The 27,627-nt window shown below is 49.0% G+C and overlaps 1 protein-coding gene across 6 annotated transcripts in view; it reads right to left on the reverse strand.

Moving 5' to 3' along the window:
* Window positions 1-27,627, reverse strand: part of LOC144669379 (liprin-alpha-3-like) — a 206,040-nt gene that overhangs the window by 137,635 nt on the left and 40,778 nt on the right. For all 6 annotated transcript variants that reach the window (XM_078531767.1, XM_078531768.1, XM_078531765.1 and 3 more), the window contains exon 2: window positions 26,785-27,161. In XM_078531767.1, coding sequence (XP_078387893.1) covers window positions 26,785-27,018 — 234 coding nt within the window. In that variant the 5' untranslated portion in view covers window positions 27,019-27,161. The remainder of the gene's footprint in view (window positions 1-26,784; window positions 27,162-27,627) is intronic.

Genomic DNA, 27,627 nt, shown 5'->3' on the forward strand with positions numbered 1-27,627 from the left:
GATTTATTAATCGAATTTAAACTCCAGCAGCTGCCGTGGTGGGATTCGAACCCAGGTCCCCAGAGCTTTAGCCTGGGCCTCTGGATTACCAATCCCGTGACATTACCACAACACGCCATCTCCCCTAAATTGTGCAAATAAGCTGTTATGTTTCCTACAATACAACAGTGACTACACTTCCGCAGGTACTTCACTGCCTGTGAAGCGCTTTGACACGTCTAGAGGTTGTGAAAGGTGGAAAATAATAAAAATTTCCCCAACCCAACCCTGAATTGCGATTATTTGCTCAATGTCTACTTCCCAGCAAGTGGTGATTATTCAAATCGCCCCGATTCTTATCTGGCTGTTTCCCTGATGGTGTCTCCTCCACGGTATAAATCCCACCTCGAGCCAGGGACGGGGCCACATTTCCCGCTGGTGCTGAGCCAGTCACCGGGCCCTGAAGAAGGTCTAAGCGTGGACGCCCCCTTGTCTGTGGTCCCGAGGCGGTCACTGGTGTGAATGGACCTCACCTCGCCTCGATGTGCTGATTGTCTTACAAACCCGTTTCAGTCGGAGGGCACATTTCCCAGTTGGGAGCGTCTCTAATGCCCTGATCTCCCCACCCTCCCAACCCCCCCGACTTTGCCACACAGACGAGTAGCGTTCTCTCTCTCTCAGTTCCCATCTCTGTGTGTCACACAGCAGCTGTTGCTTTGTGTGGGAGGCCTTCCCACTTTGCGTTACCAGTTACTATTTAGGGCCTTTATTGATCAAGATCCGAGGGAAGTGTGAGAACACTGCCAATTAACAGAGCGTTGAGAAGCTCCCTTCCCCCCACTACCCAACAGACTCTTCCCCAGACCCTGGCAAAGCGGACGCTTCATCGGTCGAATGGACCAGTCCTTGATAAGCCTGTTGTTCATTGGTTCTGGCCAATCACTCTCGGAGGGGAGCGTGGACTAGCAGCTGAGGACTTGACAGGTGGAGGGAGAGGGAGAGGGTGGTGGAACTGTGCGCTTTGCAAAAGAAGTTGATACCAATCCAAAACCAAAACCTACACACGCTACCAGACAATTAAAGAGAATTAGTATCAATTTCCATAAAACCCGCACTGATATTTTTAAATCCCCATGCTGGGAGCCTGGACAGAAAGGAAGGGATTTTGGTGAAACCTTAGGGATTATGGATTTGCGCCTATCAACAGGCGCCCTCCCAAACTGCACCGTGATCGTGAGCAGATAGGTTTTGTTTTGTTATCTGCTGTTGGCTGAGAGCTAAGTATTGGTCACGACACCAGTGAGAACTAACTCTACAGCTCTCCTTCAAAATTTTGCATACCACCTGAAGGGGCAAATTAATGTCTCGTCCGAAAGACAGCATCTCAGACAACGCAGCAGGTACGGCGCTGGGAGAGTCACTCAGTCCCTGAGCAACTGTGCCAAGATGCTGACATCTCCCAGATGGAAGAGTCTATTCGCTTTCTGATTGGCTGATGGTAGCCGGAGTGCTATGAGGATTGACATGTCGGGCAAGCAATGGCGAGAGTGGGGTAGTTAGGTGGCCATGCAAGAACATAAGCAACAGAAGCAGGAATAGGCCATTTGGTTCCTCGAGCCTGTTCTGCCATTCGATCTGATTAAGGCCAATCTTCTGTTTCAGCTCCACTCTCCTGCCCGCTCCCCGTATCCCTCGATTCCCTGAGAAATCAAAAACCTTGTCTATCTCAGCCTTAAATATATTCAACAATGGAGCATCCACAGCCGCCTGGGGTAGAGAATTCCAAAAAATTCACACCCTTCTGAGTGAAGAAATTTCTCTTCATCTCAGTCCTAAATGATTTGCCCCTTACCCTGAGGTTGTGCCCCCCGTGTTCTGGATTCCCCAGCCAGGGGGAAACAACCTCTGTGACTACCGTGTCGAGCCCCTTCAGAATCTTGAATGTTTCCATGAGATCACCTCTCAAGTCCCCTAAACTCCAGAGAGTGTAGGCCCAATTTACTCAGACCCTCATCATTGGGCAGCCCTCGCATCACAGGAACCAATCTAGTGAGAACTTCGCTGGAGCGTCTCCAAGGCAAGTATGTACTTCCTTAAGTACGGAGACCAAAACTGCGCACAGTATTCCAGTGTGGTACAATTGTACAAAGCCCTGTAAAATTGTAGCTAGGCTTCCTTGCTGTCGTGCTCCAAACCCCTCACCATAAAGGCCAAATGTTACGAAACCTCCAGAGATAGGCTCAACCGGAGTTGGCAACCGGGCTTCTCAAGCCAACGTCGAGCGTTCGAGCTCTGCCAGGTCAGGTCAGGAGGTTCTGGTGGTTATTTGTGCTGAGTGCAGGTAGAAACGTGCTCAGCACAGCGCGATGACCAACGGGGGGCTAGACGGGGCAGCAAGGTACGGCCAGGATCCGCTCCTTCTTTATTTATTTTTCTATTTTTTTTGCTTCGCTCGCTCCCCCGGGTGCTTGTGCTCAAAAATTAAACGCGTTTTTTTTCTACAGCAACAGCATCGATGAAAGAGAAAAGGAATTAAAGAAAAATTGCAGCACTTTGTAAAACAAGCATCGACCCAGCGAGATGGCCAGGATCCAAGAGTGTTACCAATCTGACAGGCCCAAAACTAAAACCATTTGGCCTTTTAATTAGCGTAATGAATGCAAAATAAAACAAGACTGGGGCTCCAGTATATTGCAGTCATTTGGATTCTGTAGCGAGGCAACAAAGTGCTGCAGGCAAATCATTACTTCCCTGGCACGAAGCCAGTACACACCATCCTGGACCCACAGAAGGAAACTATTAGCACAGTTCATAAACATACAAGTCGTTTTCTACCGTTATACAATCCGATAGAGAAGGAGGCCATTCGGCCCATCGTCTCCAATTAGCCCCACTCCATCCTAACTGCTCTTCACCTTGCATTTTGTTTTCCTTTGAAGTATTTATCCAATTCCCCGCAGAAGGTCACTCTTGAATCTGCTTCAGACGTCAGCTGTGGCTCTGGGTCACGAGTCCCAGGCCACAAAAATCCAGTATGGAGGGACTTTCTCAGGCGGAGAGGTTGAGTAGATTGGGCCTGTGCTCACTGGAGTTTAGAAGAACGAGAGGCGACCTTATTGAAACATGTAAGGTTCTTAGGGGGTTTGACAGGGTAGATGCTGAGAGGTTGTTTCTCCTTGTGGGAGAGTCTAGGGCCAGAGGGCATAATCTCAGAGTAAGGGGTCGCCCATTTAAGACAGAGATGAGGAGGAATTTCTTCTCTCAGAGGTTAGTGAATCTGTGGAATTCTTTACCGCAGAGGACTGTAGAGGCTGGGTCGGTAAGTGTATTCAAGGCCGAACTAGACAGATTTTTCATCATTAAGGGAATCAAGGATTATGGGGAAAAGGCAGGAAAGGTGAGGATTATCCAATCAGCCATGATCTCAACGAACAGCAGAGCAGACTCAATGGGCCCAATGGCCGACTTCTGCTCCTACGTCTTATGGTCTTACTGAGGGAGTGCTGCACTGTCGGAGATGTCGTCTCTCGGATGAGATGTTAAACCGAGGCCCCAACCCGCTCCCTCCAGTGGACGTAAAAGACACCACAGCCACTATTTTGAGGAAGCAGGAGGGCCATTATAACCCCAGTGCCCTGGCCTTTATTTATCCCTCAATCAACATCACTAAAACAGATTATCCAGTCCATTATCACGTTGCTGTTCGTGGGAGCTTGCTGTGCGTAAATTGGCTGCCGCATTTCCTACCTGACAGTGACGGCACTTCTAAAGGTGCTTCATTGGCTGCAAAGCGCTGCGTGAAAAGCGCTATATAAATGTAAGTCCTTTTCTCCTTCCACCACCTTTGCAGGCGTTACATTTCCAATCATAACAGCTCACTGTATAAAAGAGAATTCTCCTCATATCCCACCCCCCGAGTGTTTTGCCAATTATCTTAAATCAGTGTCGTCTGGTCGCCCTCCTGCCGGTGAAAACAGTTTCTCCTGACTTAATCTACCTAAACCTCTCATAGATTTGAGCTCTTCCATTAAATATCCCCTTAAGTTTCACTGTTCTGAGAGAAACAGTCCCAGGTTCTCCAGTCTCCCCACATACCAGAGACGATTATTCCGATAATTAGAGGGAGAAGGTGTGTAGTGGCAATTTCCCTGTGGACTTAGGACCTCAGAGGCCTAGGCTAATCCCCTGAGGGTTCAAGTTCAAGTCACACCAAGGCAGCTGGTGGAATTAGAATTTAAGTAATTAATTTAAAAAAAAATTCAATTGATTTAATTTTTAAAAAAATCTGAAATACAAAGCTAATCTCCATAATGGTGACCATCGATTGTCCTGAAACCCATCTGGGTTCACTGACGTCCTTTAGGGAAGGAAATCTGCCATCCTTAGCTGTGGGCCTGGAATCACATGTAGGCCAGACCAGTGGTTGACTCTTAAACTGCCCTCTGAAGCTACTCAGTTCAAGGGCAACTAGGGATAGGGAACAAGTGCTGGCCTTGCCAGTGACGTCCACGTCCCGTGAAAGAATTTTTAAAAAAAAAACCAAAATCTCTTCCGCACCCTCTCCAAAGTGCAATGTCCAGAACTGGGCAGAATTCAGTGTCACGTTTTGCTACACTCCTGTGTCGAAATGGAGTTTTAAGACATGGTGGTTCAGACTTCCTTTCGCTATGGACACAGTACTCTTGGCTGGGGTCCAATCGGTGATTCATAAAAGGTTTACCGTGACTGCCTTGCTTTTGTACTCAATAATTCTATTTATAAAGCCAAGGATTCCATATGTTTAACTTTTTCATCCTAGGTATAATCTTGATGGAAGCCTTCACAAATACCAACACATTAATTTAAGAAATATTTTCCAATCATTTCCAAATGTTCAACACCAGTGAAGAAACCAGCTCATACTCCACATGTGGGAAAACATCAGGCGCTCTGTGTGTGTGTGTGTGTGTTGCTCCACTGAGTCCACAGCTGAGGACAACAGGCCAACAAGTGTCAGCCTCAGTTCGACTGGCAGCACTTTTTATTGCTTCGGAGTCAGAAGGCTGGGGGTTCAAGTCCCCCTCCAGAGACTCGAGCACCAAGTGTTGGCTGACACTCCCGGTGGGGTTCCGAGGGGAATGCTGCACGGTCGGAGGCGCTGCCTCTCGGAGGAGGTGACGAGCCGAGGTTCCGTCTGCCCTTTTTTGGGTTGGGGGGGGGCGGAGGCGATTCCGCGGCCATTATTTCGAAGAGGATTTCCCTGGTGGCCTGGTGAATTTATCCTTCAAACAGTAGCACGAGGAGGAGATGATCCAGTCATTATCACCTTGCTGCTGCCGGAGCTTGCCGTGTGAAAATTGGTGACTATGTTTCCTGAAGTGCAATTGTGACTACACTTCAAAAACACTTTGTCGGCTGTAAAGCACTTTGAAAGGTGCTATATAAATGCAGGTCCTTTCTTTGAATTGAGCCTGGACTGGGCCCGGTTAGGGTTGCACCAGGCTGGATTAGGCCGACGTAGAGTTGGCCTGGGTCGCTCTCGGATTAGACCTGGGTTGCCGTGGGCTGACCTGGGCTGCGTCTCACGGGTGTCTATTCAGAACACAACTCCCTGTGCCTGTCAGCTCCTGACACGATACAGCCAGCTGGAGGGCTGCAGGTGGCCTTTTGCTCTTTTGAAAGTTCAGCAAACGACAGATCGAATCACCGTCAACATTCGGCACAATCTGTTACAAGCGTCACCGCTCGCTCGCTGCTGCCAACACTGGAATTGTCCTCGAACTCCCAAAGACACTAACAAAACACGCACAGTGGACCACAAGGCTTAACAAAAAGCCTCGACATAAACACATACCTCCAAACAGGCCTCCAGAACAGATTCCCCACATGCACTGATGAAAGACTCGCTGTGTACTTCTAATATTACATTCGTCGCCTGTTGTTCCAGGGTGTGCATCTTCAAGAGCAAACAACAGGCAACAAGAGTTCTCGTTACAACAGAAAGCCGTGTCTAAAGAACACTTCTCTCAGACGAGGACGCGGAGATTAACGTTGCTTTTTTGATCTGACTGAAGTTGGGTTCATTTGAAGAGAGTTTTTTTTTCCGTGTGTTTGTTCTTCACTGTAAAACTCTTTGGAGATTCAAGAAGACGGGCTGATGGTTTGTCACACACCCCCTACCTGCAAGATGAAAGCCATGCTGGGCTTGTTAACTAGCCAAGCCCCTGATTTAGCAGGGGGAATCTGTCGCATTAGGCTCTTTGCCAGAATGCTGCAGAGTAAGAGGTAGAGTTAGAATATCGACAGGTTTGGTGGAGACTGAGCAATGTGACTTCCCGTGAATAATTCCCATGTTGCTCCAGTAACATAAGTTTAGATTCCCTTTCCAAAGCTCTCCTTGTTAAAAGTACGTTAATTGTGTTGTTTAGATACACACGTGAAGGGCATTGTTCAATTAAGTACATAGAGTACTTACAAAGAGAGACTGCCTTCCATGACTGGTGGGCACCGTGGGAGCTGGAATGCATCACTGACCTGAAAAATCATAATGTAATTTCATTTCCTAAGTTTCCTTTAAGGTTTGTCTTTTGTTACAGTCCCCCCAGAGTACAAAGAGAGGCTGCTGGGACACTGGGGGTAGGAAGCAGACGTATGTAATGCTGCATTCTGTGAATAAACCTATGATTGAGAAGTGTCTAGTTTCATACTTCACCAACTGGCTTGGGATGGATGTAACGTCCGGGCTAGTCTCCTACCCGCCACGTTTATGAGGGATAGCGGTTCAGCGGTTTTCGTCCTGGAGTAGAAAGTCAAAAGGTTGCTGGTTCAAATCCCACCACAGTAAAGCATGAAATTTGAGTTCAGTAAGTCCTGGTGCTTTTTAAGGCTGACTAAAGGGGAGGGAAAGAAGTCACTGTGAAGGCTGCCAACGTTCATTAAAAACCCAACTGGTTCACTCACACCATTTCAAACCTATCATGCCGACCGGCGTCTCCGGTCAATTTGTTGGTTGACTCCTCTTCGTTTTCCTAAAGGAGCCTTAGAGGCCCACTTAGCTGTGATGGAAAATAGAGGCAGGCTATAAACGTGGCCTGCGCGCGACAACGTTTCCAGAGAAAGGGCAAAGAGCGGGAAGCATTAAGCTGTTGAAAACGTCTGAGAAACGCTCGCTCGCCTCAAGAGATTCCAGCCACGACCTCGACCACCCCGGCGAGAAGGTTAGACCAAGAGACGGGAATACCTCATGCCAAAAAAAAGGAACGCGAAGTATAAATTAAAATCGATTTTATTACTATTTTTAAAAACTGGACAGCCAAAAGGAGCAACACTCTATCTTCCGGTGAGGAGTTAAGTGACGACGCGCCAGAGAATATCGCCAAGCTATTCACCTTGCAGCTCTGCAATCTCGGTTTCCCAATTCTGGCGCCACTTTCACCGCTCCACCACTGGTGGCCGTGCCTTCAACTGCCTAGGCCCAAAGTTCTGGAATTGCCTTGTTAAGCCTCTCAGACTCTCTCTCTCTTTTAAAGATGTTTGTTTAAGCCGACCTCATCGGCCAAGCTTTTGGCCACTTGTCTTTAAGTCCCATTTGTTTTTGATCGTGCTTCTGTGAAACAGCTTGGGGATGGTTTACTGTGTTTAAAGGCGTTACATAAATGCAGATTATTGCTGCAGTGCCCATCCTGATCCGCCCACTACACAGTAGCTGCTCAGACCCCCTCCGCTGCAGTGAAATCACCCACCAGCCATGTATTATTCATGATATATAATCATTCACGCTCAGAAATATCAGGGTAAATTTAAAAAAAAACACGTTTCCATAGTGACGAGACGATTGCACAGAATTAAAACTTCCATCTAAATTCCTTCTTGCTACAGGGATTGACAAAAACATTCACTTTAAACTCCAGGATTCTGCCTGTAGAAAAAAAATGTAAACAGTCTCTGCCGGTCACAGGCGGCGATAGGCCTCTCCTCCCGTGAGGCCTCCCACTGTCCACTCTCCATCATCATACACATTCGGGGGAGACATATTCTAATCACTGCCTGGGACCCGGGTCGGTTCGCAGGCAGAATCCAGGGTGATCTCGTCATCTCCCGGACAACACAGCGTGCGAATCTCTTCACAGAATCACACAGGGCAGAAGAGGCCCTTCGGCCCATCGAGTCTGCACCAACACGTGAGAAACACCTGACCTACCTACCTAATCCCATTTACCGGCACTTGGCCCACAGCCTTGAATGTTTATGACGTGCCAAGTGCTCATCCAGGCACTTTTTAAAGGATGTGAGGCAACCCGCCTCCACCACCCTCCCAGGCAGCGCATTCCAGACCGTCACCACCCTCTGGGTAAAAAAGTTTTTCCTCACATCCCCCCCCCTAAACCTCCTGCCCCTCACCTTGAACTTATGCCCCTTGTGACTGACCCTTCAACTAAGGGGAACAGCTGCTCCCTATCCACCCTGTGCATGCCCCTCATAATCTTGTACACCTCGATCAGATCGCCCCTCAGTCTTCTCTGCTCCAACGAAAACAACCCAAGTCTATCCAACCTCTCTTCATAACTTAAATGTTTCATCCCAGGCAACGTCCTGGTGAATCTCCTCTGCACCCCCTCCAGTGCAATCACATCCTTCCTATAATGTTATAAGTGGGGGGATGGGGGTAGAACGCTAAAATTAGAGACAAGCCATTCAGGGACAATGTCAGGAAGCACATCTTCACACAAGTGGGGGATATGGAACCTCCCCAAAAAGACTTGTTGAAGCCGGTGTGGGGTGTGTTGTATTGGGGAGGGAGGTCACCTAAAGATTTCGACACATGAGATCGACACATCTTTGTTAGTCGAGGGAGAGGGGACTAAGGCGGGTCGGTGGAGGTCAGCCACGATCTAATTAGATGGTAGTATGAGATTTAAGATGGAGGTCTTGTAGAACAGAGGGTAGTGTCCCTGCCTGTGAGCCGGGAGCTCTAGGTTCGGAGTCCCACTCCAGGACTAGATGGTCAAGGAAGATGCGTTTGTCACGTAGCCAAACAGGTTGATTATTAACCTGCAAACACACGCCAACGGCGGGCGGCAAGAGTGGGAGAGATTCCTGGTCAGCCTTGCGATAGAAAGAATGTTGGAGCCTCCACCATCACTACCTGTAGCTCCAGGTAACAGTGCACGTTGCCACAGCAACCCAGACTCCAAGTGAACCGTGACACAGCACCAGGAGGCTGAATGGCCTCCTCCTATCCCCCCAGTCCTTAGAAAGGAAAACCGAGAGTTTCTATAATTGGAATGAAATCAGCCAAGAAACAGAGTTACACAGCTCTGCCTCACGGTGACTTCACTCCAGAATAAACGAGCGGCGCTTTAATGCTCACTGCCTTCAGACAGGGGGGTCACCGGATCAGCGGGCCCTGGCAGGGACCCCGTCCCGTGAAAACGCCCTTCACGTTTCACAGGGCTTCCTGCTCGCTCGGCGCAAGCTGCTAAGTTTAGACCGAATCGATTCCCGCGTCCCATACTTAAGAGAGTTTGTGACCAAATGGTGGAACGTGCAATGAAAACAAAAAACAATGCAGCAACTCCACACTCCAGCTCCTGCATAAGACACACAAGTCCCGCTTGACTCCTTTTACATCCGTGACCGAGCAGATAGACCTCACACTGAAATACGAGTAAGCAACGCAAAGAAAGATAGGTGCAGAAATATCTCCCAGAAGGGGGAAGTTCCACAATTGTTGCCGGGGCCTGTGATATCCCACCCATGGATCATTTTAAAGGTAGATGGAACCATTTAAATTGTTTATTAAATTCTAGAATTCAATCACAATTACAGTAATTTTGAAAGGACAGCTCCCAGGACCTACTCCCGACGATTACCGCGCCTTATGGGATCGCCGCTTGAATCCTCACACTCCGAGAAATCCCCCCCCACACCAAGGACGTGCCTACTTTCCACTGCTTACCCCCACCCCCAATCCCCCACCCCAGTTCCAGGGCAATTAGGGACGGGCAGCAAACGCTGGCCTCGCCCGCATCCCCTGGAAGAATAACATTTTTTTTTAAATGATCCCTCGACCGAGATTTTCTTTCATTTAAAAGAAAAGGTGATGGTTTGGTTGGGGGGGGTGGGGGTGTGGTGGGGGTTGGGGTGGGGTGGGGGGGTGGTGGGTGGGTGGGTGGGGTGGGGGGGTGGTGGGTGGGTGGTTGGGGTGGGGGGGTGGTGGGTGGGTGGTTGGGGTGGGGTGGTGGTTGGGGGGGGTGGGGTGGGGTGGGGGGGTGGTGGGTGGGTGGTTGGGGTAGTGGTGGGTGGGGTGGTGGGTGGGTGGGTGGGTGGTTGGGGGGGGTGGGGGTGTGGTTGGGGTGGGGGGGGTGGGGTGTGGTGGTGGGTGGGTGGGTGGTTGGGGGGGGTGGGGGTGGGTGGGTGGGTGGGGTGGGGGCCACGTTGCTATTTGTAGGAATTTGCGGTGTGCACATGGGCAGCCGTGGTTTCTACATCGCAACGGCGGCCCCAAAAGTGCTGCCCTGGCTGCGAAGCGCTTTGGGACGTTGAGCTTGCGAAAGGCGCTATATAAATGCAAGTCTTTTCATTTTTTTTTAAAAAAAAAGACTTTCATTGCAGCGCAGAAACGGGTTAATAATAATCTGCAGGCTCTGATTTTCAGGGTCGTTTCTTTATCGTACTAGTTTTGGAAGGATTATTGATTTATTAAATATTTTGAGCCGGGGGGCGGGGGCGGGGGCGGGGGGGGGCCGGGTGTGAGGGGGGGTCGGGTGTGAGGGGGGTCGGGTGTGTGGGGGGGGGTCGGGTGTGTGGGGGGGGGTCGGGTGTGTGGGGGGGGGTCGGGTGTGTGGGGGGGGGTCGGGTGTGCGGGGGGTCGGGTGTGCGGGGGGTCGGGTGTGCGGGGGGTCGGGTGTGGGGGGGGGTCGGGTGTGGGGGGGGGTCGGGTGTGGGGGGGGGTCGGGTGTGAGGGGGGTCGGGTGTGAGGGGGGTCGGGTGTGAGGGGGGTCGGGTGTGTGGGGGGTCGGGTGTGTGGGGGGTCGGGTGTGTGGGGGGTCGGGTGTGAGGGGGGTCGGGTGTGGGGGGGGGTCGGGTGTGGGGGGGGTCGGGTGTGCGGGGGGTCGGGTGTGCGGGGGGTCGGGTGTGTGTGGGGGGTCGGGTGTGGGGGGGGGTCGGGTGTGGGGGGGGGTCGGGTGTGCGGGGGGTCGGGTGTGGGAGGGGGTCGGGTGTGTGGGGGGGTCGGGTGTGTGGGGGGTCGGGTGTGTGGGGGGTCGGGTGTGTGGGGGGGGTCGGGTGTGTGGGGGGGGTCGGGTGTGGGAGGGGGTCGGGTGTGTGGGGGGGTCGGGTGTGCGGGGGGTCGGGTGTGCGGGGGGTCGGGAGTGCGGGGGGTCGGGTGTGCGGGGGGTCGGGTGTGCGGGGGGTCGGGTGTGCGGGGGGTCGGGTGTGGGGGGGGGGTCGGGTGTGGGGGGGGGTCGGGTGTGTGGGGGGTCGGGTGTGAGGGTGCCCATCGAGGTCCCTGCATTGGAGAAACCCCCTCCCCACCTGCCATTGGGATAATACCAGGGGCAGCATGTTGCTTATTAAAGGGGCTCATCGGGTGGTGGGATGGGGAGGCTGATCAACTGGCCTTCCCGCCACAGACTTAATTGGGGTGGGGGTGAGAAGGTTGCAGGGTCCCCACTCTCCCCCCTGTTTAAATGCCCTGCCCAAGCCCCACCAGCAAACTGGCCAATGGGGAGCATGCTGGTGCGGGGGGCGCGGTGGGGGAGAGACAGATCAGATTCTGCCAGCAGCCATCAGCCATTTCCTACATGAGCAAAATATACAATTACTTTTGGCTCCCTTCAAAAAAAAAATCACCCGTGAGGATTAGGATCCAGTGATGGGAATAGAGACTGGAGCGTGACACCCAAAACCCAGCGTCAACAGGTCCCAATCCTAAAGTAGGCCTCTGCTCCTGGATACAGACTCCCCACAGAGCGGAAATCTCCTTCCTCCAGCTTCACTGCAGCTCTCCTGGTCCTTCGAGCTTAGCGGGCAACTGAGGAAGAGTTTTGTGCTCTGGGCCTGTACCCACTTTCTAAAACCCAGGTTCTCGGTCTGCCCGAAACCAATTCGCACTCGAGACGCTTGCAAATAAAACAAATATTCACCATCTCTCCAGGAGCTGGGTTTGAACCGGGGCTCCCAGAGGATGGGGGGCCTGTTGTAAGTTGTTATATCGGCCACGAACAATAACTAGTCCAACAGAGTCATAATGGCACAGAAAAAGGCCATTCGGCCCATCAACTCCATGCCAGCTCTCTGACCCAGTCAGTCCCATTCCCGCGCCCTATCCCTGTAGCCCTGCGAGTTCCCTCAGGTGCCCATCAAATTTCCTTCTGAAGTCACTGGTCATCTCCACTTCCATCCCCCTGGTGGGCGGCGAGTTCCTGGTCATTACCACTCGCCGTGTAAAAGAACCTTCTTCCTCACATCCCCCTCCCCTCTCATATCTCTTGGCCAAAACCTTACACTTGTGTCTTTTCTCAAATTCTTTCATGGGGTGTGGGAGTGACTGGCTGGGCCAGCATTTATTGCCCATCCCTAATTGCCCCTTGAGAAGGTGGTGGTGAGCTGCCTTCTTGAGCCGCTGCAGTCCATGTGGTGTAGGTACACCCACAGTGCTGTTAGGGAGGGAGTTCCAGGTCTCCTAGTCCTTGTATCGTCAACTAATGGGAACAGCTTTTCCTTTGTCTACCTTTATCTAAACCTGGCATAACCTTGTCCGCCTCGATCGAATCTCCCCCTCAATCTCCTCTGCTCCAAGGAGAACAGCCCCAGATTCACCAAGCTATCCTTGTAGCTAAATTCCGTGATGCCTGGAACCATTCTGGTAAATCTCCTCTGCAGCCTCTCAAGGACCCTCACATCCTTCCTGAATATATAGACTTGACAGCTCACTCCATTGGCTTTTCGTTACAATCCACATCCACATTTCTCTGCCAACCTTGAGCTGACACCTCTATTCCCCGAATGATTACAGTGTTGTACTTGGGATTTTATCAACGATCTGTTGGCTGACCCTGGGATTTCTGAATGGAAACAGTGTCATGGTTTACATGGCGATAGCTACGTGGACTTTCACTGAAACCCACAAAGAGATTTCCAGGAAACAGACGAGCCCGGTCCTGCCCAAGAGCAAAGACTTGCATTTACGTAGCACCTTTCACAAGCTCAGGACGTCCCAAAGCGCTCTCCGGCCAATCAGGCGCTTTATGAAGTGTGGCAACTGTTGTAATGTGGGAAACACGGCAGCCAATCTGCGCACAGCAAGATCCCACGCACAGCAATACTTGTTAAGGGCCGGATCATCTACGTTTTTACTGATGTTGATGGAGGGTTAAATATCAACCAGGACACCGGGGAAAACTCCCTTACTTTTTCTACCAAAGAGTGACCGTGGGGCCTTTCTTGGCCACCTGAAGGGGCAGACGGGGGCCTTGGTTTAACGTCTCATCTGAGAGACGCATCTCCAACAGTGCTGCACCAGGAGTGCTGGCCTGGAGGTTGCGCTCATGTCTCTTTTTGTGCCCAATCGACGTTCCCTTGCGTCCCTCTCTGCTTCCACTGATAACGCGGCTCTTCCCTCGATCCTGTAACTGGAAGAGTTTTCGCGTCGATGCCCTCGCATGTAGGAGGGCAGCGTGTTCCAACATGCCCCACAGCACAACTGACATGATCGCTCCAACTTTCATCTCGCCGTCAGCAGACATCATGCAGAGCCAACACCATCGTGGCGTGGGCAGATTAAGCCACTCTGAACTGTTGCTATAATCATAGCTCCCAGGCTGGGTGACAATCTGCTCCCAACAGTCATTCAAATCCACATCCATCCGCCCTCTCTGCCACTCACTGGGAGGCAACTGGTGTCAGGGCAAAATTCCATATTGGGCACCAGCCATTCTCCATGCACACATACTCAGCCTGCGTCGGCAGGGCTATTCGGCTTTGGAAGATATCACGGCCCACCCTGACTGCCCTCGCCCCCCTCGCCCCCCTGGTCCACATCCCCGCACGGAGCAGTGGTACATGCATCATCGGCAATCCTGGCTTATATTCTCACCTCTTAGCTCGGGAGCGAATAGACTAATTGTTTTACCCCCTTTATCATGAGATCATGAACCTGATGAGGATTCGAATCTGGCACTCGAAACCTGGAACTTAATACTGCAGCAGGCAGCCCTCCTAGGTCCATTCTGATACTGTAGGTTTTGTGGGGGAGATAGTGGTAGTGTCACTGGGCTAGTAATCCAGAGGCCCAGACTGATGCTCTGGGGACACGGATTCAATTCCTACTGCAACCATAGAACCATAGAACACTACAGCACAGAAAACAGGCCATTCGGCCCTTCTGGTCTGTGCCGAAATATTATTCCGCTAGTCCCATTGACCTGCACCTAGTCCATAACCCTCCAGACCCCTCCCATCCATGTATCTATCTAATTTATTCTTAAAACTTAAGGGTGAGCCCGCATTTACCACGTCAGATGGTAGCTCGTTCCACACTCTCACCACTCTCTGAGTGAAGAAGTTCCCCCTAAACCTTTCCCCTTTCACCCTAAAGCCATGTCCTCTCGTGTTTATCTCTCCGAATCTAAGTGGAAAGAGCCTACTCGCATTTACTCTGTCTATACCCCTCACAATTGTGTAAACTTCTATCAAATCTCCCCTCATTCTTCTACGCTCCAAGGAATAAAGTCCTAACCTGTTTAATCTTTCCCTGTAACTCAACTCCTTAAGACCCGGCAACATCCTAGTAAATCTTCTCTACACTCTCTCAATCTTACTGATATCCTTCCTGTAGCTAGGCGACCAGAACTGCACACAATAACTGCAACAGTGGGTGGAATTTAAATTCAATGAATAAATCTGGAAATATAAAGCTAGTCTCAGTAATGGTGTCCCCCCCCTTAAACTATTGATTGTTGTAAAAACTCATCTGGTTCACCAATGTCCTTTAGGGAGGGAAATCTGCCATCCTTACAGGGTCTGGCCTACATGTGACTCCAGACCCACAGCCATGTGGTTGACTCTTAACCGCCCCCTGAAATGGTGTAACAAGCCACTCAGTTCAAGGGCAATTAGGAATGGGCAACAAATACTGACCTCGCCAGCGACGCCCGCACCCCATGAAAGGGTAAGTAAATTCATATTCATGTGCAAGATGGTAATTTCGCAGCAGGTCAACAGCACATTATTGCCGATTATCAATTCGACAATTCCCCTTCCGAGAATGTGGCTGAAAATGAACACAACTGGGCGTCGGCATCCTGCTACTCAACACGAGGGGATCCAGGGTGCCAGGCTATAATTCGGAAGGCACGACGATTTCGAGATTGACTGTCGGCAGGGTGAGGGGCCTGGTTCATTCCCCGGGCGGGGGGGTGACTGGGTAGCGATTATTGGAGAGCGAGTGGAAACCTGCCTAAAGCTGTCATCAACAGTCAAACGTTGGGAGGGCGTTTTGGACACAAGTTGAAGCAAGTCAGACCAATCTTTGCACAGATCAATGGCGAGGTTACGCTTGGAGGATTGTGCGCAAACATCCCTTCTTTAAAAAGGGCCACTGGCGCGAGGCTTCTCTGAATGCTGTTAGATGCAGAGATAATTCTGGGAATGAGAGTTCCAGTTCCGAGGGGGAAGTATCGCAAAGCTCCCTGTGCTTTTTAATTGGAGGACTGATTGAGGTCTTTACGATGAGTGCTGAGAAACACTGATAATGTTCTTGTGACAGGAAAGTGAACACAAAGCGGTGGTCGGGGGTTGGGAAACACTGTTATAATTTATTAATCCTTTAAGACAGAAAAAGACAGGGTTCAGGGCAGAGTTTTGCCCTGGTCGGGGTGGCGCAGCGGGTAGGCCCAGAGTGATCGGGAAGCACCCCCGCCACACCCACACCACCCCCCCCCCCGCGATCGGACCCCCGACATCCCGCCCGCGGAGGAGGTCTCGCCAACAATGCAAAGGCCCCGCTTGGCCTTTTCGCCCTCTCAACCAAACGGTTGGACGGGCAGCGAAAAATTGCACTCAATTTGTTTGATTAAGGGCCTGGACAGGCCGCTTAATTGTCAGCGGGCACACCGCCGACTCCCCCGCGTGTGCCCGACGACTGAAATATCGCACGGGTGCGCGATGACGTCCGGACGCTCGCCCGACCTCATCACGCGTCATTTTACGCTGAGCCAAAAATGTTGGCCTTGCATTTGTATAGCACCCTTCACTATCTCAGGACACCGCCAAAGCACTTGACATCCAATGAAATACTTTTACTTTATCAAGTGTAGTCACTTTCATAATAAGGGACCAATTCGAGCAAAGCAAGTTCCCGCAAACAGCAACGTGATCATTAACAGATCATCTATTTTTGTGATGTTGGTTGAGGGATAAATATTGAGCCTATCCCTCCCACCCTGCTCCTCTTCAACACTGCGCTATGGGATCTTTTCTGTCCACCTGAAGGGGCAGATAGGGCCTCGATCTGATGTCTCATCCCAAACCTAGAGGTCAGGGAAAAGATTTCTATAGGCAGAGTGAACAAACCCAGCAAAAGGAACTTTTGATGGGATTAACCCCACGAGAAAGAAGCAAATGGATAAGTGTTGCAGGTTAAAAAAAGAGGAAAAAAAACTGCTCATTTGCCTTTGAAGATCTGGGAGCGTTTGTGCAGAATCCTCTCCCCAGTTGACTAAACAGATGGGGTGAAGTCCCTGACATGGTAAGGAAACAACAGGTTAAACAGGGTCTTTTCTCATTCCATACATACCTATAAATTAAATATATGAGAGTAGTCATCATCAAGGCCAGTATTTATTGCCCATCCCCAGTTGCCCCTTCAGAAGGTATTGGGCCTTCTTGAACTGCTGCAGTTCATGGGGTGAATGTGCTCCCTCGGTGTAGGTCAGGAGTTCCAGTGCTTTGAACCATTATGCTCTAACCAACATGGATAACCTACATTAAGTTGACCCTGAACTGATTCCACAGATGTTATCTCTGTAGATTGAGTGGAACAGGACTCATGCTCCATATTGTTCTCTTCACCGCTACCAACTTTCAGACTGTCCTATGACACACATCCTCATCTTAACTTCCAAAGTACAGCGTCGATGGCCTAAAGAAAACAGGAGAAAATAATCTTCAATTTCTTACCTAACTAGATATTCTGCTTCTCCTCAAGAATGCGGCTTTTCACATCGACAGTTCCTGCTGGGAGTCTCTGGAACAGGTATGGCTCGAGATTAGGGAAGACAGGAGCTTTCTTCTAACCTCACTAGACCTTCTTAATTTTAGAGACATTTTCTGTAGTTTGGCCATCCCTAAATATCCTCTGTACGTCCACATGATTTGTGGATCCCGGGAAGAGCTAGACTGTGTCCTCTCTTCGTCTCGTTTCTCCCCCGGCTGGCTGCACTGCGGCCGTCCTGTGGGGGGGAGTGCTGCACTGTTGGAGGTGCCGTCTGTCAGATGCAGTGCTAGAATCTGTCTGCCCTCTCAGGGTAATGTAAAAGATCCCATGGAGAGGAGCACGGGATCTCTCCCTGGTGCCCGGGCCAATATTCCACGCTGAGGTATCAGTAAAATGGATTACGCAAGCCTTTGCAGTTTGTGTGAAAATCGAGTTTGTCTGCGTAGAAATAGGTTTTGCACCTTAAGAATAATGCATTAGCTACAGGGGGACTCTCAGAGATCCTAAGGCCACGAAAAGCATTACATATAGATGCATATAGATTGCAATATACAATATATATTACATAGCGATGCAATTCTCATTTTCTTCAAGGCTCCGAATTGTCACTGTTGTACAGCAGAGGGTTCAGAGTCACGTGACAATGTTCCTTTGCAAAATGGACGTCCCAAGATTCCAAATATCTTTTTTTTTTCCCATTCCTTCATGGGATGTAGGCAAGGCCAGCGTTTATTGCCCGTCCCTAATTGCCCTCGAGGTGCTGGTGGTGAGCCCCTTCCTTGGATGCAACTGAGTGGCCGTTTCAGAGGGGCAGTTAAGAGTCAGCCACATGGCTGTGGGTCTGGAGTCACGTGTAGGCCAGACCGGGTAAGGACAGCAGATTTCCCTTCCCTAAAATACATTCAATGAACTAGCTGGGTATTTATGACAATCTGGGTCACCGTTACTGATACTAACTCTGTTTTGACTTGATTGCAGGTTTATTTAATTAACAAAATTGAAATTCCCCCGACTGCAGTGATAGGATTTGAACTCATATCACTAATCCAGGCTTCAGGATTACTATCCACCTTACCTCGTTATAGTCACAGTACCTCTTTTAACCTTACAGGTATAGAAAGTCCAGCTAAAACGTTCCTTTGGCACTGGATTAAAGAGTTTTCCGTTTACCGTTAAACAACAATTTTATTTCTAACATGCGGCAGTGTGGATACAAAGTTGGCTGAGTGATGGGAAACAGAGCGGAGTGGTGAATGGTTGTTTTTCAGACTAGAGCAGCTTATATACAAGCATTTCCGGGCCCCAGAAAATCATGAAGTAGAATCAGTATGGATGGAAATTAGGAATTATAAGAGTCAGAAAACGCTGCTGGGAGTACTTTATAGGCCCCCTAAGAGTAGTTATACCATTGGGCAGAGCATTAAACCAGAAATTATTGGAGCCTGTAACAAAAACAATGCAATAATTGTGGGGGACTTTAATCTTCATATGGACTGGGACAATCAAATTGGCAAGGGTGGTCTAGTTGATGAGTTTGTAGAATGTTTTTGTGACAGTTTCTTGGAACAATATGTTGTGGAACCGACTAAGGATAAAGCTATCTTAGATCTACTGTCGTCTCATGAAGCAGGGTTAATTATTAATATCATGGTAAAAGATCCTTTGGGAAATAGTGATCATAATACCATTGAATTCCATAAGTTTGGAAGTGACATACTCCAATCGCAAACAAGAATCTTAAACTTAAACAAAGCCAATTATATAGATATGAGGGGAGAACTGGCTATGGTTAATTGGGTAAATAGACTAGAAGGTATGGAGGTAATTGAACAGTGGGAAACATTTAAAGAAACCATTCAAAATGTTCAACAAAAATACATTCCATTGAAAAACTAAAAAAATCAGCAAGAAAGACCCATCTGTTGTTACTCAAGAAGTTAAGGATGGTATTAAATTTAAAAAAGAGGCTTACAGCATTGCAAAAAAAAACAGTAGCAAGTCTGAGGATTGGGAATGTTTTAGAAACCAGCAGAGGAACACAAAAGGTTGATAAAAATTGAAAAAATAGAATACGACAGTAAAGTAGCCAGGAATATAAAAACAGATTGTAAGAGCTTTTATAAGTCTATAAAGAGGAAGAGAGTAACTATGGTAAACATTGGTCCCTTAGAAGCAGGGACAGGAGAAAGTATCATTGGGGAACGAGGAAATAGCAGAGGCATTGAACAAATACTTTGTGTCTGTCTTCACAGTAGAAGACAGAAGTTTCACACCAGAAATAGACAGTAACCTAAGGGCTAAAAAGAGTGAGGAAATTCAGGAAATTAATATCAGCAGAGATAAAGTATTGGCGAAACTGGAGGGCCTAAAATCCGACAAATCCCCAGGAAGTGAGGACCAACACCCTAGGGTTCTACAAGAGATAGCTGCAGAGATGGTGGATGTGCCGGCTATGATTTTCCAAAAGTCTTTAGCTTCAGGAACAGTCCCATTAGATTGGAAGCTGACAAATGTTACACCACTTTTCAAGAAAGGAGGGGGGAGAGAAAACAGTGAACTACAGGCCAGTTAGCCGAACATCAGTTGTTGGGAAAATACTGGAATCTATTATCAAGGAAGTCTTAACAATGCACTTAGAAAAGCCATAGTATGATTAGAACTAGTCAACCTGGTTTTACTCAAGGGAAATCCTGTTTGACAAAATTTATTAGAGTTTTCTGAGGATATAACTAGTTGGCTAGATAAAGGGGAACCAGCAGATGTGGTATACCTTGATTTCCAAAAGATCTGCAATCGGGTGCCAAGCGAAAGGTTAAAAGGCAAGATAAGGGCTCATGGAGTGGGGGATAGTATTTTAGCATTGGTAAGATGATTGGTTAATGTATAGAAAACAGGAAATGGGCATCAATGGGGCTTTTTCCAACTTGGCCGGCAGTGAATAGTGGAGTGCCGCAAGGATCAGTGCTGGGGCCCCAGCTATTTACAATCTATATGAATGATTTAGATGAAGGGACAGAGAGTAATGAATGTATCGATGTTTGCTGGTTGATAGAAAGCTGGGTGGGAAGATAAGCCTTGGGGAGGACACCGAGAGGCTGCAACGAGATGCAGAGAGTTTAAAGGAGCGGGGAACAACATGGCAGATGGAGGCTAACGCAGGGAAGTGTGAAGTTATTCACTTTGGTCGTGAGGACAGGAAACCAGAATTTTTTTTTTAAAAAAAGATGTGAAACTTGTAAAGGTTTGGGGCAGGGTCATGTCCTCGTCGGACAGGCTGCAGCGCTCAGTGCTGCTCGTGTTGGGGGTGGGGGTGGGGGAGGAGAGAGGAGGGGGGGCAAAGCGTGCTACTTCACACACACGTGGGGGTGCGCGCAGGAAAAGCCCCCCCGAGGCCCAGAGTTGCCTCAAGGAGCTGAAGATATAAAATAATCAAAAAGAAAGATTTTTTTAAAATGTCACAAAACATGTTACGAATGAAAAGTTAAATTTTTTTTATTTTATTTGTATTCGCTGTTGGAAACCTCGCCCCCGCCCCCCCCAGGTGTGGATGAGGTTTCCGCAAAAGTGCAAAGGTCGCTTGGCCTTTTTTGCCTGCCCGTGAGGTTGGACGGGCAGCGAAAGATTTGTTCCAATTACCCATCTAATGGCCTGGATAGGCTTTTTAATTGTCGGCGGGGACATTGCCGACTCCCGGCAGCGCGCCCGCCGGCCGAAATATCGCACGAGTGCGCGGTAACGTCGGCACGCTCGCCCCCCACGTCATCGCGGGTCTCTTTACGCTCGGTCGGGTAGGGCACACGCCCGCCCGCCAAGCTAAAAATTCTCCCCTTAGTCTCCAGAATGGAAAATTCCGCCCTGTGTCTTTTTTTCATTTTCTTTCAACGTTTCTCTTGACCAGGTACAAAAATATTGAAAAAGCGGGGAGAAGGCTGTTTTTCGCTGACAGTCAAGTATCATCTAATCCAACCGGGTAATGAGTCTTTTTGCTTTCATCCTTGGGCGTCACAAGGATGAATCTGTTGGCCAACTAATGGCAGGAGTGCCGGGGGGTGGGGGTAAGTCATGTGATGAAACCTCCATTTAATCACAGTTGGCAGCCCGATTATACACTGGAGTTCTCCAAGGGGCAATACTAGGCCCATTGATTTTCTTGATCTACATTAATGACCTACGCTTGGGTATACAGAGGGAAATTTCAAAATTAGCAGCTGACAACAAGACATGAAAGTGTTGTGCACTGTGAGGAGGATAGTGATAGACTTCGAGAGGGCGTAGACAGGCTGGTAAACTGGGCACTCGCATGGCAAATGAAATTTAACGCAGAGGAGTGCAAAGTGGTGCATTCTGGCAGGAAGAACGAGGAGGCAACATGAAACAAAGTGTACAATCCTAAAGGGGGCGCAGGAGCAGAGAGAGATCTAGGAGGATATCTGCACAAATCGTTGAAGGTGACGGGGCAATTTGAGGAAATGGTTTAAAGAGTTTACGGAATCCTGAGCTTTTTAAAACAGGGGCGCGGAGCACAAAGCAAGGAAGTTATGACAAACCTGAATGAAACACTGGTTCAGCCTCAACTAGAGTATTGGGTCCAATTCCGGGCACTGCACTTTATGAAGGATGTAAAGGCTTTAGAGAAAGTGCAGAAAAGATTTAGGAGAATGGTTCCAGAGATGTGGGACTTCAGTTACGTGGATAGATTGGAGAAGCTGGGACTGTTCTCCTCAGAGAAGGTTGAGAGGAGATTTGATAGACATGTTCTAAATCATGTGGGGTCTGGACAGAGTAGATGGGGAGGAACTGTTCCCATTGTCATGAGGGTCAAAAACCAGAGAATGCCAATTTAAGATGCAAAAGAACCAGGAAAATCTTTTTTTTTAAATGCAGCAAGTAATTAGAATCTGAAATGAATTGCCCAAGAAGATGGTGGATACAGATTCAATCTTGGCTTTCAAAAGGGAATTGGATAAGCATCTGAAGAGAGAAAATTTGCACCTTATAGGGAAAGGGTAGGGACTGGGACAAGCTGAATAGCTCTTAGAGAGCTGGCACAGACACAATGCGTCAAATGACTTCCTTCTGTGCCGCAACCATTCTATAATTCTATAACATGCCCGGCTAACAACTGACGCTTTGTACAATGTGCATTTTCAAAGTGGTCAAGGTTAATGATAATGGTGCAAAAAAAAATTCTGACTCTGGTCTCTTTAAAGACCTCTTTCTCTCTCCCTTTTATACATTGTATAATTTACAAGGGGCAAGTTGGATACCAAGAATAACCAGGAAAGAATACAACCACCAAGATCTAAACTCCACCAACAAAAGAAACCTCTTCAGAGTCAAGGAGTTCATACATAAAACACAGGATTAAAATAACTAGTTTTGGCTTTTAATTAAAATGCCCTTGAGATATGTTGAGGAGAACACCATACTTGATAGGGATGTTGATAAGTGTTTCAACACTGAGTAACTTCAACAAGCATCCAATAACCAGACAGTTACCTTTTCTAACTTTAACAAAGAAATCATTTATATCACTCATTTAGAAACCTCTGGGTTTCCCAAAATGCGCCTGAACTACTTTCGAAATGCAGTCGCTGTTGGTATTTGGTAAACGTGACACCCAATCTATACATAGCAAGATCCCATAAGCAGATGAACGGCCAGTTAATCGGTTAATCCATAAATTTGAACTCATCCAAAACTCTGCTGCCTTTCTTCGAACTCACACCAAGTCCCCTTCCCCTGTTACATCCGTGCTCGCTGAGCTACAGTCAGCTCCCCAACAAGCAACATCTTAATTTTAATATTCTCCTTCTTGCTTTCGGATCCCTTCATGATGTCACCCCCCCTCCTCGTCTCTGTAACCTCCTCCAGCCTCCGAGACCCCGGCACTCCTCCATTTCCGATCTCCTGCGGGTTACTTGGTTTAGTTGCTCCATCACCGATGGCTGTGCCTTCAGCTGCTTAGGACCCCCAAGTTCAACCTCTCTCTTCTCCTTTTAAGACACTCATTAAAATCTACCTCTTTGGCCCCTGGCATAGTATCTCCTTCTGTGGTCTGGTGTCAAATCATGTTTGGTAATGCTCCCGCAACACATTGAAATGTTTTACTACACTAAATGCAAGTTGTTGTTTCAGTGATGGTTTAAGAGATAAATATTGGTTTGAGCACCTGGAGAAATCCCCAAATAGTGTTGTGGAACCTTTATGTCCACCGGAACAGGTAGACTTGGCTTAACATCTCATCTCTCAGTACTGAACTCAAGTGTCAGGCTTGGAGTGTCACTTGAACCCGTGAGTTTCCATCTCTGAGCCTCGCTTGCACTTTACTAGCGGACGCCAGTACAACTTAAAATAACGCTCATTCACAAAAATCAACTGAGGAGGTTCAGCTCAGTTTTTCTGGCTGGAGATGAGCTTGGGCTGAAACTCAAGACCACACTTAAGGCCCGATCTCTTGGCCGTGGATTGGACAAGACCATTCTCGAGAGATCTGGGCAGTTTAAGGGTGCCGCGTCGGGGAACTTGATCGCCCTTCCTTCCGCACGTCTCCACTAACATTGGGCGTCAAAAAGAACTTGACGAAGTGAGAGGTCAGAGAGACATCCAGGGTGCGGCTTGCTACCGACGCTGGCTTGGCAGAAAAGCCATTCACCAGGACGGTTGCTGCTTTTGACAGGCAGCTTGTCGAAGCTGCTCAGGAGGCGGGGTGGAGGGGGGAAGAAGGGAGAGAGAAAATAAAGGAGAAAGGTTATCTGGGAAACAAAATGGTAACGTGCCCCCTCTTCTTTTCCCGACCTCCGAGCCTGTACATGAGCTCATTGCAAGGCCGCACAGTCCCCCTCGACAACCTGATCAAGATGTCACAGCTAAGCAAGCACATCATACCTCATGTTTCCTGTTTCAATATGCATAGCCTTGCAGCTAACTACGTTCGAAACCATCTGCCATTCCCTTCGCCCATCTGCTGAGCTGATCGAAGACTAATCTCTCTAGCTTCGCCCCTCTCCCTGCCTCTGTCACCTCCTCTGGCCCCACAGCCCTCCAGGGTTTCTGCACTCCCCCCATTCTGGCCTCTTGTGCATCTCTAATTTTCATCCCTCCGCCATTGTTACTCAACATAACCGTCTTCCCCCACTTTTCTCCGCGTCCAGGGATCTACCAATCTTGGTCTTGATATATCTCCGCGCTGGAGAGTTCCAAAATAGTCTCCACCCTTTGAGTGAAAAAACTTCTTTCTGCCTCAGTCCTAAGTGGCTAACCCCTTATCTGAGACTGTGCCACCCTCCTGGCATCTACCCAGCCAATTTTATATGTTTCAGTGAGTTTCACTTCTCATTTCCATGAACTCCAGGGCACATTGGCCTAGTCCGCCCAGCCTTTCCTCACAGGACAATCCCATCGCCCTAGGGATCATTCCAGTGAACCTTAGTTGAGCTTCCTGTAGAGCAGCTGCAGTCGACCCTTCCTTCAGCCAGCAGATCAAAGCTGTGCACAGTGCTCCTGGACCAGGACATCACCGCCCCGCTACCACACATTGTGTTCCCCACCCCCCCACCCCGTGGTGGGTCTGGTGAGCGTTTAAACCTCCCATTCAGTTCGGTGGGACTGTACATCCCGCTGGGTGGGAAGGGCCATGAAATACTGGCCAAGGTGTAGTCTCAACAAAGTCTTACGTAATGGCAGTAAAACTTCCTTACTCTTAGCCTTTATTGCAAAGTGATTAATAGTATTACATACATTTGCTTTGCTAACTGTTTGCTGCACCTGCAGTTTAATTTTCGGTGATTCATATAAAAGGAGACACACAGGTCCCTCTAAACGTCATTTCCCAGTCTCTCTCCTTTTAGGAAATGTTCTGCTGTGCTATTTTGCCTTCCACGGTGAATAACTCCCCGTTACGTTCAATCTGTAACATTCCTGCCCACTCACATTAGCTGTGGCCATACTGTTCTGCAGCCTCACTGCATCCCCCGCACAGCTTTCTTTCCCACCTAACCTGGTAACCTCAGCCCAGCTTGGATACATTACACTCGGACACCTCACCTGAACAATTGAACTAGGCTGTAAATAGCAGAGGGAATGATCCTCCAGGTGCTCCACTGCTTACAGCCCGTCATCCCCATCCTGAAAACAACCTGTTTATTCTTACTCACTGTTTTCAGTCTGTTAACCAATCCTCAGCCCTGACTGATACTTTACTCCAATTCCATGAACCCTTTTGTTTGGCAATGTACCGAATACTTTTTGAAAATCCAGATACACCACATCTACTGGTTCCCCTTATCTAGCCTGCTAGTTAAAACTTTGTCAAATGATATTTCCCTTCCATTAATCACTGCTGACTCTTCCCAACCATATTATGATTTTTCTCTGCTCCTAATATTAGATTCTAGCTTTTTCCCTCCCTCTGAGGTCAGGCTAACTTGCCCATCCTTCCACTGAGGTGGTATGAGCATTGGTTTCTCTCCCCCTTCTTTCCTGAATAATGGGGTTACAATTTTCTACTTTCCAAACCCCCAGGACCATTGTAAAACCTCTGGGGAATTCTGGAAGATCAAAACCAACGGTTTACACTACTTCTGTGGATACCTCTTAAAACAGAGGAGGTTTACAAGAATGTTGCCAGGGTTAGAAAAGTGTAGCTACGAGGAGAGATTGGGGTTATTTTCCTTAGAACAAAGAAGGCTGAGAGGTGACTTGATTGAGGTGTACAAAGTTATGGAGGGGAATAGATAGAGTGGACAGGATAAAATTGTTTCCCTTGCTGGAGAATTCTAGAACCAGGGCACATAGATTCAAGATAAGTGGCAGAAGGTGTAGGGGGGACATGAGGAAGAACTTTTTTTACGCAAAGGGTCGTCTGGAATTCGCTGCCCAAGTTGGTGGTAGAGGCAGAAACTCTAAACTCTTTTAAAATGTACCTGGATCTGCACCTTAAGTGCTGTCAGCTGCAGGGCTATGGGCCAGGTGCAGGAAGGTGGGATTAGAAAGGGCAGCTGGGTGTCCTCGGGCTGGCATGGACAAGATGGGCCGAATGGCCTCCTTCTGTGCTGTAACTTTTCTATGGTTCTAACACTAGGATGTAGGCCATCAGCTCCAGGGATTTGCCAGCTTTTACTCCCATCAGTTTATCCAGTTATTACAATTGCTTTTTATAAGGTTAAAAACCACTGCACCAGACCCTTGGCCATCCCCCCCCAACTATTTTCAGGATGTTTTCTCTTGTCTTCTGTCACGATAACAGATACAGAAGGGCTGGGTTTCCCTGGTGTCGGGGACCTTTAAAAATGACGGCCAGGGTCTGATTCCGGGATTCCCGGTTTCCACCCCACCCCCCAGGATAAGGCTGGTACGGCCTGGGTAAGGCCCACAGCCTGCACTCCCGGTCTGGCCGGCTCCACCCAGAGGGTAAACATCTCCTAGGCCCACCGGGATTTCCGGGGAGTCGGGTTGGTCTTTTCAAGGGCTCGTGGTTTCACGGGAGCCCATCAGGAAGTGGCTGTGAACCATAGTCTGGATGAGGGAGCCTGTCGAAAGGCCTTACCCATCCACACCCCCCCACCCTCGCGGGCCCCTCAAGACGTGAAGGGGGGAGGTTCTCGTACCTGTGGCAGGGCGATGCTGAGCTGTCGCTGCAGAGACTCCTTCTCGTGCCCGAGCTCCCGAAGGCGTAGCTGAGCGCCGGCCAAGCTCTCCTGGGTCTCGCGCAGACTCTCCAACAGCCGCTCGCGCTCGTTCAGCATGTTGACCATGAGCTGCTCGAAGTTGGCGTCGTCCGAGCCGTACTGGGACCCCCGCCGGTTATCCTCGTTAATGGTGGGCATCACTTCACACATCATCTTGTCCCCGTTAGACCATTGGAAACCTCGAGGGACGTGGTGGCAGCCGGGCGCCGGGAGGGGAGAGGCCTATCGGGCCGTTTCTCTCCGACGTGGGTGTGTGTGTGGGGGAGGGAGGGACAGCAAATCCACGCAGACTGGTGCTAAAAACACAGAAATAATGAGGAACAATGTTAATGAAAAGAGATCCAGGACTATTCGCCTAACATTTGATGTTGACACTCAAGAACAAGCTCCAGGAAGCATAAGAAATGTTTTACGTTTTCATAAGTTACTAAAACTCATAAATATGTAACTGGAGACTGTCACAGAAACTGCTCTCATTGGCCCTGAACAAGGCTCCTGTGTCCCTCTTGCACTTCCACTGGCCGATGGGATTGCCTCTTACTCTGGCAGACTGCTGTTGGCAAGGTTACTGACGGCTCATTGCTGAACTTGGCAAGTGGGTCTCAACCACAGAAAACCCCATAATCCTAGAGTGCAGCAGGACCAAATACACCAGAGGATATGTGTGAGTGTGAGAGAGAGAGAGAGAGAATGTGTGTATCCGTGTGAGAATCTGTGTGTGTGTGTGTGAGAGAATGTGTGTGTGTGTGTGAGAGAGAGAGA

This window comes from Cetorhinus maximus, chromosome 29, assembly GCF_964194155.1.
Source record: "Cetorhinus maximus chromosome 29, sCetMax3.hap1.1, whole genome shotgun sequence".
Lineage (NCBI taxonomy): Eukaryota > Metazoa > Chordata > Chondrichthyes > Lamniformes > Cetorhinidae > Cetorhinus > Cetorhinus maximus.